At 37.8% G+C, this 11,964-nt stretch overlaps 1 protein-coding gene across 1 annotated transcript; it reads left to right on the top strand.

The window, feature by feature from the left end:
* Positions 1-7,327: 7,327 nt before the first annotated feature.
* Positions 7,328-10,721, top strand: LOC112169612 (disease resistance protein RPM1). Its single transcript, XM_040507946.1, has 2 exons — positions 7,328-10,260; positions 10,362-10,721. Exon 1 carries the CDS (start codon positions 7,491-7,493, stop codon positions 10,242-10,244), a length of 2,754 nt encoding a protein of 917 aa, XP_040363880.1. The 5' UTR covers positions 7,328-7,490; the 3' UTR covers positions 10,245-10,260; positions 10,362-10,721.
* Positions 10,722-11,964: the final 1,243 nt, after the last annotated feature.

The following is an 11,964-nucleotide window of genomic DNA, read 5'->3' on the forward strand; positions in this document are numbered from 1 at the left end:
CATGAAGGAAATTTTCTCAAATTTTGACCCGAACAAAAAGTCAACTTTTAGGGCCCCCTAAAAGCATTGAAACGACAGTAAAAGTTGTTTACCGTCCAAATGACTAGTAAACCGGTGAATTCGGGTTCGGGACGTCACAAGTTGTGCATGTGTGGTTTGAGTTACTCAAACGGGCTTGCAAAAGTTTATCAGGTTTGTTGTGTGACAACCCGGTGCACCATTCAAACGGTGTAAGGGATAATTCTGCAGGCTAGGATAATCTTGGCTGATGCTGAGGTAGCGCCATTTGCAGCTTTACTGTAGCAAGCCATTTTTGTGACTTTACCGTTATTAAGACTTCCGCTTGTGGTGAGCTATGAGGAGCATGTACGTTTTATTTTGTTGTTGACAATTTAATTCGTAAGCTTGTGTAATATATAACTTTGTGGTGAGCGAGTGTATATTAAGTTATTAAGTTTGTGGTGAGCTCTTAGGGCATCAGTATGTACTTGGTTTAAAGAGAAAAAAGTTTTCCAGGTATTTTGTATTGATGGCTGAGCGATCACGCATGTATAATTATGAGATTATATATTGATTTTATTTGTGTTAAAAATCAGGGGCATGATAATACATTATTTTGAAATTCGCAATATCCTCTTTAAAATGTAGAGCCAAACTCATTCTGAAACTATAACCGAGATAAATCATAATCAATCTTCGAAATCAAATCATATGCACGAAAAGTAATATGATAATTAAATAAAACATTAATTCAATAAATAAATGCATGCATCATTATTTAAAACAAAAGTCCACTCACAGTACTATTTAAGCGACCACGCATACAGGTTTCTTCGTCAAGCTGTAGCTCGGTACGTCACCTTGTACAAAATTATTCGCAAATTAAATACGATTCTAAAATCAATCCCCTTATGTTAACATCTTCATTTCCTTCTCCAATTCAACCCAAACTTTACCACTAACACCATTTCATCAATTTACAAGTTCTAGGGCAGATTCGAGAGAAATCCGACGGTCGAATTCTTTTAAATCAATAATCAAAATTATAAATTTTTAAAACTTCATAATCGATTTAAAACTTCTCCAATCTTCACCGAATTCACACATATAAGCTCTACATCAAATATAGGATTTAACTAGCTTAAAATAGAAGTTAACTCACTGTTCTTCGCGCAGCCACGCGCCTCCCATAGTGGCGGCATGTGGGGCCCACGCGCCGCCAGCCACCACCTCCGATGGCCACCAAATTTTTCCAGCAGCTCCATCTCAAACTCCTTAACACTTCTCTCAACTACTGCCAATCCAGAAAATAACTAGAACTGCCTCAACAATTTTGAAGACAGTAAACCCCTATTATGAACAGTGAGAAAATTCAAACCTTCGATTCTCTTCCTCCATGCTTCAAATCGCTGCCAAATACTTGGAGAGCATCATTTACGTTTCCAGGCACTTTCAATGGACTAAGGTTTATCGCCGGAGGTGGCCAAAAAATTGGGAGATACCGGCGTTGACTCAAAACTGCTACAGTAAGGTTCTTGAGCTTGGTTCTTCGTTTTCCGGCTAAGACTGGGCGAGCTACCACCGCAGGCGAGTCCTAGAAGAGGAGAGGAAGAGAATGATGGCTGTGGCTCGCTCTTAAGTGGCCGAACTTGAGAGGACACCGGAGTTGCAGAAGAGAGAGAGAGAGCTCGGGGACGAAGAGAGAGAGAGAGACAGTTACCGAGTGGGTAGGTTTCCGGAAATGGAAACCTACCATTGTAACTTTCTATTTATATAGAAACTTACCATAAACAGTAACTTTTCATATTTCATCCATAACTTTCGCATACGAACTCCAATTTTTGCGTACCACATATGCACAGACTCGTATTAACATCTTCTACGACTTTTATGCAGGAAAATTTCTCAATTTTTGACCCGAACAAAAAGTCAACTTTTAGGGCCACTAAAAGTATCGAAACAGAGTAAAAAGTGAAAGTAATTGTCGTTTACCATCCAAATGACTAGTAAACTGATAAATTTAGGTTCGGGACATAACAATCTCCCATCCGTATAAAAATTTCGCCCTAGAAATTTCATACTGTCGAAGTAGAGATGGAACACGTATACTAATATGAAATGCAACATCCTCAACGAAGGTAGTATGCGAATCATCACATAGTGAGGATGATAGTGCGCGGAATTAATCATGTGCAAGTATGCTCAAAATATGTAGAAAATAGCTCCAAAACTAATCCAAGAATTTGCCATGTAAAACTGAGAGATCGACACTTGGAAGGAACAATTCTTAAAGTGAAATCTGGCCGGTAGCTGTAATTTGGTTGATTCCCAAAGCGTTGTTGCATTCACTATCTTAGGAGATAGACTTATTTCCAATCGTCACTGAAAGTCCTTATCAACTGGGGAATAAAATCGTTAACACCTTAAGTTAAAAGTAATCTTCAATACCGCATAAGGAATAATCGTCTCGCCAGTCAAGGAAAATGAGATATGGAAACAGCAATATAATCCACAAACAGAATGATAGTCCTCCAAAGACTTATCGAAGAAAGATCTCATCCATTGTTCCCAAAACCTTGAAACATGTTGACTTATCCTTGGTCAAGTTTTCTTTTATGATCTCAAGTCAACTACTTCAACAACCCAAAGAGTTTCCTATAATCCCAACTACCCAAGCAAATCAAAACATGCTTATAACTCAGAATTGACAACACCAAAGTCGAAACACTTGCCTTACCTAACAATGTAGCACTGCATACTCGCAAGTACATGAATTTCGGCGTCAAGAAATTCGTGTCCACTAATAGCGCAAATGAAGCAAGGTATCGGCATCACAAATCATTCAGTGGAACAGTAGCATCCCTAATATTTTATATAACTCATACGGTGAAGATCCAACATATTCACCAACAACGTCGTGATAATACATTGACCTACACTTAATACATTTCAATTCATACACACGTTAATGTAAAAGTCTAACCTCTATTAACACACCACAAGTCACTGTTAACCAACAGGTCCAAAACAAAACAACACTTCCTTTCTTCTTCTTTGCTTGTTTGTGCTTAGATTAATGTTGTTCACATAAAGGTCCCACTTATAGTTGCCAAGTGTGTCATAGGATAGCCTTGATTACATCAATACGTTCCTAATCATGTAGCTTCTTTGGCTGCTATGAGGCAACACCCTTCAGGTACTACTCATCCATTCATGCTTAAATTATAGTACAAAGGCTACTACCAAGTACTTAAATTATGGTCAACACTTCTTGCTTGATTCAAAGTCGACACTCCTAGGCAACAATTATCTTTTATTGACCTGGGGATGAGGTAGCTAAAGATCCACTCTCCAAACAATATTTATTCAATAAAATTTCAGCTACAATAGCAATTTCAATGACCATACAACGTGAACCAATATTGCACCAAAATTTCCCAACCTCATCTCGCCAAGACATAAGCCTACCACACCATTAAACCATAGGAGATCTACGATTCACACTACAAATGTCAGTTTAGGCTTCCGATAAATCTTAGATGTATACGAAAGGAAATTTTCTCAAATTTTGACCCGAACAAAAAGGCAACTTTTAGGGCCACTAAAAGTATCGAAACAGAGTAAAAAGTGAAAGTAATTGTCGTTTACCATTCAAATGACTAGTAAACCGATAAATTTAGGTTCGGGATGTAGCAGCCTGTATGTGCACTCTAAGTGCCTTCGTTGGCCTAGTGAGCGACAATCCATTCTGGTTAAATGGTGGCAACCTACTAGTAGCAGGATGAAACTCAATGTTGTCGAATTTATTTTCCGATGGCAACATAATAAGAAAGCTATGATATTGGTTATTATGCTTCATTGTAAATCGAGTTATCTTTTCATTATGTCACCGCTTTGTCAAAGAAAAAACAGTAGCTAGTAGAGCACTTTTTGCTAGTTAGTGCATGCTAGAATACGTATATTTTGTATGGTCGACCCCTGATATCATTTCAAGACATTTTCTAAATGCTTACTATAATCAAGCCTTGATTAAAAAAAAAAAAAAAACTTTAAAATGAGTAACAATACATAGGACCTCAAAAAAATTAATGACCTATACAAAAGAAAATCTCTCTCTCTCTCTCTCTCTCTCTTAATGTGTCAATTTCGCTGATTGTATACTACCATGAAGTTGGGCTTGTATTTAAGCACGTAATTTCTGAATTAGGTGATTAATTTTTGAAACTCAAAAGTCCAAGGTTGACATGTAATAATCCTTGTAAAGAAGTCGAGACTATTCAATTCCAAGTTAGAAAGGAGCCATCCATTTCTTCTCTTTTTTTTCATCTTCTTTTTTTGTCTGATATCCACCTTTATAACAGTGACTAACACAATGTTTCTTACTTTCATACAATAAGAAATTTTGATTACTTCCTGCCTGGGACAATTTGTAATTGTAGTGGCTGGCATACTTTGTATTTTTATAGGCGAGAGATATTGAGTTTATGCACGCAAGAATGAGTAACGGTTGTGTGATGATAAACAATTGATTATTTCCTCGTTATTGCTTACAAAGAGTTGCACGATTGACCAGAGAAACGAAGGAAGAGGAATGCATCCCTTTCTTGATCGAGAGGTGGGTGCGCTTGACCCGACCGGCTTATATGACATTTTTTTGGGTCTAATTATGCATCATTAAAAGAAAAATTATGTATAACGTACCTAGTATTACCAATTTTAAGATTCGATATTTAAACAGAATGTATGTAATTATATATTTTTACGAACATTTTTTCTTCATTGTCCCTTTAACAACTAATCAAAAACAACTTGTTTTACAAACTCTGGAAATGAGAAGATTCTTGACCTATAAATTGCTTATTGCTTTCTATGGACCACCTCTGATCGTAATTTTCTTTGAATTATGTTTGCATTCCCACATGGTTTTGTTTTTTCCACTTTCGACTTCCATGTCAGTGCAATGCCATTGTGAAAAGAACCAGGATTGAGAGGAAGACGACCACAATTGTGAAGTTTCAAACCACCGATTGCAGTGGAGGACCACATGCATGATATAGTTGTACCACTACTTGACCAAATAACTTCCAAGTTTTTGTTTCCAGTAGCAGACTTCAAGTCCAGCCCCAATGTACTGTTCACTGCATTCCCAAAATGATTTAGAAATATTCTTCCTAATTTACTGATGGTGGTTGGTCATAGTCTCTCTGGAGTGTTCCATGCGTAGAGTTGGCTCTGGCCAAACCCTAGCTAGTTTCATTTGATCTATAGAAAAGAAAATATTGATCAATACAAAAGAAAATCTCTCTCTCTCTCTCTCTCTCTCTCTCTCTCATAATGTGTCAATTTCGCTGATTGTATACTAGCATGAAGTTGGGCTTGTAGTTAAGTAGGTAATTTTTTAATTAGGTGGTTAATTTTTGAAACTGAAAAGTCCAAGGTTGACATGTACTAATCCTTGTAAAGAAGTTGAGACTAATCAATTCCAAGTTACAAAGGAGCCATCCTTTTCTTCTCTTTTGTCTGACACCCACCTTTATAACAGTGCATGACTAACACGTACAATGTTTCTTACTTTCATACAATAAGAAATTTTGATTACTTTCTGCCTGGGGCAATCTGTAATTGTAGTGGCTGGTATACTTTGTATTTTTATAAGCGAGAGGTATGGAGTTTATGCACGCAAGAATGACTAACGGTTGTGTGATAATAAACAATTGATTATTTCCTCGTTATTGCTTACAAAGAGTTGCGCGATTGACTAGAGAAACGAAGGAAGAGGAATGCATCCCTTCCTTTTATCGAGAGGTGGGTGCGCTTGACCCGACCGGCTTATATGATATTTTTTTGGTCTAATTATGCATCATTGAAAGAAAAATTATGTTTAACTTACACAGTATTACCATTTTAAGATTCGATATTTAAATAGAATGTATATAATTATATGTTTTTACGAACATTTTTTCTTCATTGTCCCTTTTAATAACTAATCAAAAACAACTTGTATGAGAACTATGGAAATGAGAAGATTCTTGACCTATAAATTGCTTATTGCTTTCTGTGGGAGCAAGTTCACCCGTTGGGTCACCGGGTCACCTACTATTCACTGCTTTTTAGTGTATATTTTCATTCTCTGTGTCACGAAATACACTGTGTCCGTGACCCAGGACACGAAATACACTGTGCAGGTCACCATGGTGACCCAGAACACTATACAGGGTGACCCAGGGCACGAAATACACTGTGCTCGTGACCCAGAGGGTGAAATTAACACTAAAAAGCAATGAATAGTGGGTGACCTGGTGACCCAACGGGTGAACTTGCTCTGGACCATCTCTGATTGTAGCTTTCTTTGAATTATGTTTGCATTCCCACATGGTTTTGTTTTTTCCCATTTGGTCAGTGCAATTAATTCCATTGTGAAAAGAATCTGGGTTGAGAGGAAGATGACCACAATTGTGAAGTTTCAAACCACTGATTTCAATGGAGGACCACGAGCATGATATAGTTGTACCACTACTTGACCAAATAAGCTCCATCAATGTCGGTGCATTAAATGACCCTGATAGAATTTTATTATAAATTATTACCTTTTATTTCTTTATGGTGCTGCTATTGCCATCCTACTAACTATTTTTTTCACCCTACATTCTCTTCTTACCCTATAGGTATTTTTTTAATTTCAAGTTTACTTAGTGCACCCATTTACGGTTCCCAAATACCATTTTCCAATGTAGGTTACTAGGGTTTAACTCGAATACTATTTCTATTTGGCTTCCTCCGCGTCTCTAATTAATCCTTTTTTTTTTTTTTTTTTCTGCTGGCATAGCACAAGAACGATTGAAGGCGATGAATGTTAAGAAAGAAAGTATTCGGGTTTAATGATGAATGAAGAGATTAAGAATGAAGTATAAATATGTCTTCTATATGGTGCTTGTTTGTTTGTTTATTTATTTTTATTATTTTTGAAAGGTTCTATATGGTGTTTAATAATTTTATATTAGGGTATATTTTAGTTTTTCAATAAATGAACAATAATTTTATATTAGGATATTTTAATTTTTTTAATAAATTAACTTATATGGTGAAAAGGTAATTAGCATGGTGGCAATAACCGCACCATTTAATTTTTTTATTTATGTTTGGTTGAGAAAAATTCTCCTCTCGTTTCCCTCTTATTGGTCAGTGAATTGAAATGTACTGTTCTTTCCTATATGACAATTAAGAAAGAAATTTATGAGAAAACTTTTGATTGCCATGAGAATTATTGAAGTTAATCCACTGTCCAGGAAAACGGAGGTTTACTTTAAAAAGCTACACTTCAACAGTTGAAGGTAATTAGTTTTTGCTAGCTCTGTGCCCGTTTCACTGTGGTAAGGCACTAGCTGGCAAAACACGTACGCCTTATAAATTAGGATTCATTCCATCATATTAGCTACACAACAATCGAATCTCAGTGGGATACAGATTCAAAAGAAAGAAAAATATAAAAGATGGCCATGGCTTCAGCTGCAATAGACCTTTTGCTTGGGAAAATAGTGTCATTTCTTGACGACCAATTGTCACTGTTAGGAGGAGTTCATGATGAACTTGAAGAAATCAAGCGCGAGCTTATAGTCATGAAAGCCTTCTTGGAGGATGCAGAAAGAACCGGTGTTCTCAGTGAAGTGGAGAAAACATGGGTGGCGAATGTGAGGGACGTATCCGTAAACGTTGAAGACTTCATTGACGAGTTCACCTACCACATCAACAACCAGAGAAGTTGGAGTCCATTTACAAGAACGCTTCGTAAATCCCTTCGCTTCCCTAAGAATCTTTGGGAGAGGCATCGGATTGCCACAAAGTTGCAGAAGATCATCAAAATAATCAAAGCCATTCCAGAGAGAAGCCTACGTTACGGAGTTAAACGTATAGAAGGTGTTTCTTATTCCCACTACGATCCTGATCGGCTGAGAATCTTAAGGGAGTCATCTCTTTTCCTTCAAGATGATGAAGTGGTGGGAATTATAGATGCTAAAGAGAAGTTGGTCACAATGTTGTTGTCTTCACAAGCTCAAAGAACTGTGATTTCTGTTGTTGGAATGGGTGGCTCTGGCAAGACTACCTTGGTTGCAAAGACCTTCAATGGCCAGACTGTAAAGCAACATTTCGATTGCTGTGCGTGGATTACTGTCTCGCAAACGTACACGGTTGAAGATCTACTCAGAGTAATCATGAAGGAGCTTCTCCGAGCAGTGAAGGAGCAGATTCCAGTAGACTTGAGCGACATGAGCTATTCACATTTGGTGGAAATGCTGGCCAGCTATTTGAAGGAAAAGAGGTACATGATTGTCTTAGATGATGTGTGGGATATCAATCTTTGGAGAGAAACAAGTGGGGCACTTCCAGATGGACCACATGGAAGCCGGGTCATGCTTACAACTCGTAAAGAAGACATTGCTTCTTTTCCATTTGGGCTTGGAAGTTATGTCCACCATGTTCAGCCTCTAAACAAGAGTGAGGCATGGCATCTTTTTTCCATGAAAGCTTTCTTCAGTTGTCCTAATAGCTGCTGTCCAACTGAGCTCGAACATATAGCTAGAGATCTTGTTGACAAATGCGAAGGCTTACCTCTAGGAATTGTTGCTTTGGGCGCTCTCATGTCAACCAAAAGTGTTCTGTCCGAGTGGATGAAGGTTTACGGCAGCTTGAACTGGGAGCTATGCAACAACCCTAGGCTTGAAGTGGTGAAAAGCATCTTACTGTTGAGCTTCAATGATTTACCATATCGGCTAAAGCATTGCTTCCTATATTGTTGTGTTTTCCCCGAAGATTATGTGATCCAGTGTAGAAGGCTTATTAGACTGTGGATAGCGGAGGGGTTTGTGGAACAAGTTAGAGGTGCTAAGACAGAAGAGATAGCTGAGAGCTACATGGCGGAGCTCACGTGTCGATGCATGCTTCAAGTAGTTGAGAGGGAACCATCTGGGAGGGCAGAAACATTTAGGATGCATGATCTTCTGCGAGAACTCTGCATTTCAATTTCAGAAGCTGAGAACTTTTGTACCATATACAATGACCAAGAACCAGCTAAAGAGAGCAAGGCTCGCCGCGTGTCAATGCAAGCGAATTCTCGAGCACTAAGAAATCCGAAAGTCATTTCGAAGGTTCGCACATTTTTCATGTTTGCTGCTTTTTCATTGAATTATCTGCCATCTGGTTTCCAATTGTTGAGAATCCTAGACCTTGAAGATGTTCCGATTGTGCAGTTGCCAGATGACATAGTGAACTGCTTCAATTTGATGTATTTAAATTTGAGAAGCACAAAAGTTAAAGAGCTTCCCAAAGACATAGGGAAACTCAGCAACTTAGAAATGCTAAACATAAGCAATTCGAAAATTAGATTACTTCCGGTTGGGATTTTGAAGTTACAGAAGCTACACCATCTCTTGATGTTGCATTTTAATGATCAAAAGTTGTGTTCTTTTGATTGTCTTGACGGCTGCACACAAGCTCCGCCGGGCATTTGTAAGCTAAAGAGCTTACAAGTTCTGGATACAGTCAAGGTGGAAGGCGAGTTGATCGAACAACTTCAGTCCATGACGCAACTCACAAGACTAGGCTTAGCAAATGTGAGGGAAGCTGATGAAAAAGATCTATGCAAGGCGCTCGAAAACATGAAACTCATTGAGCAGTTGAATGTCATGACAACCGATGAGGATGAGGTGTTGCGCATGGACGCATTAGCGGAGGGTCCTCCAATGCTCAACACACTTTTCCTAACTGGAAAGTTAGAGAGGATTCCACTTTGGTTCCATTCTCTTCATAGCCTTTCGTACTTGGCTTTGCTCTGGTCTAGAGTAACACATGATTTTCTTCCTTGCATCCAAGAGCTGCCAAATTTGACAAGGCTGTGGTTGATTAATGCATATACAGGAGAAGAGTTAGTCTTTCGCAGTGGATTCCGAAAGCTCACCGAGTTGATACTGCTCAACTTTTCTCAGTTGTCTGTGATCATCATAGAGAAGGGAGTGATGCCGGCATTAAAGACACTGGATATATGGGAATGCATGCAGTTGAAGCAAATTCCTCGGGGCATTGAACATCTCACAAATCTCAAACAATTGACTCTGTTAGGTGTTCCCAATGAACTGATTGAGTGCATGCGAGGAGAAGGAAGCATGGATAACTCAAAGGTTAAGCAGATTCCCAACATTGGTTATTGCTACAAAACTAGGTTTGGGTGGTCTCATGGTAGAACGCGATGATCTCCGCTACAGCAAGGTATTGTCACAAAACTGTTATCATGCATGTGACAACATGACTATTGTATCATTGTATGTGTTTATTTCCTTTCTTACTAGTTGTATGCTCTTCATATGTAGGTAACTAGTAAGAGCTCACCAAGGTGGCGAATTTTGGATTGGGTTAGTTCATCATGATCGAATAAAATTGTTACAAAAGTCCATTTAGTGATATCAGTTGAAGACTTCCTATAACATCAGCACATATATATATGTATGGGTTGTACGTACGTGTTGCTATATATGTTCTCTCTCTGTGCTCTATATATGCATGTATTGGTACAATGGCCTATTCCCCTATGGTATTCTATTTATGTAGATTGCAATTAATAAGCCTATCGTATGCACATACTTATGCACTTTACATTTATGCTTTGTTGCCTCATGTCTAGTTTTGCTTCTATTTTCTCTTTGCTTACATATGGTGTAACTTTTCAAGGAAATGTAATTTTAATAATTCTGCCATAAAGAAGTCAATTAGCATTTGATCTAGTGAACCTATGTCTCTCTAGCACAATATCAGTAAAAAGACTTCAAGTTCAAATTTCCTCTTCCCATTCTATTCCCCATAACTTATTACTGTATATACTTTTCGGGCGGACTTTTGTTTGAACGGAGAAACACGATTTCCTCATTTTCATTTGTCTTTCAAATAGTCATGAAGGATTTCCTTTCCTGCTCCAAGTTTTCTTTGTTTTACTCATAAATTAATCGGTAAATCTTAATAAATTTGAGTCAGAAACCAAGTGGGAGGGATTCACAAAATAAGAAAATGTTTTATTTGTGTGTAATCTAATTTAGTATGAAAGTACAGGTAAATTATCTGCTATCAGAATATCATTCATATCATATCCAACCTAGCATTAATGCTAAATGATTGGTCGATCTTTATGTAAAGCTTGCAAGGTAAGTTATATACACCGATTATATATATACGCGAAACCTCTAAACGCCTCCAAGCTCGATCATGAATCACAATCATGCATATATGTCATTGCTTTCAAAATCAAGCATGCATGCACAAGTTTACCAAAATTCTAATTCAGCAATGTTTGTAGTACACTAACAGTTCAATTAATTTGGAATTAAACTTACAGCATCTTAGGTTTCCGCATTTTAATTTATTGAATGATTTGATTACTAGTACTCTGTATGAATAGGTGTGATTGTGTGATAACTCGCAAAAACTACTGTGTGATAACCCGCAAAAGCTAATGATCGATAACCACCCCAATCTCCTTATATTGTAGCGCTTCTTTTTAGGGAAAATTCAAGGCAACTTGGGTTCAGTTGCCTCATGCAGATATCCATCCCCATCATCTAACTCATCTTTTCATCAGAATAATCAAAATTCATCGAGTGAATGAGCAATGATTGTGTGTTCTGAGGCTGAGAGCTCCAGAAGACATTCTGGTCCTAAAAATGATCGTCAATCTGGCCCAAGTGGAGCTTTCACGTGCACATCGTATCAATAGATTCCTTGTGACTATATGGAAATCAATACTACAATAAATTAATCAGACGACGGTGATTTTGTGTTGTGTGATGACCAGCCTCACTGTAGTCTAAATTAATGTTATGTGATTGAAAAATAACAGTGATTTCACCGTTGTGAAATATTCAGTTTCTCAACAGAATGGTTATTTCTGTTGTGCCAATTCTGCGCAGGCATGACATGTTCGGA

The sequence above is a fragment of the Rosa chinensis genome, chromosome 6 (genome assembly GCF_002994745.2).
Source record: "Rosa chinensis cultivar Old Blush chromosome 6, RchiOBHm-V2, whole genome shotgun sequence".
Taxonomy (NCBI): Eukaryota; Viridiplantae; Streptophyta; class Magnoliopsida; order Rosales; family Rosaceae; genus Rosa; species Rosa chinensis.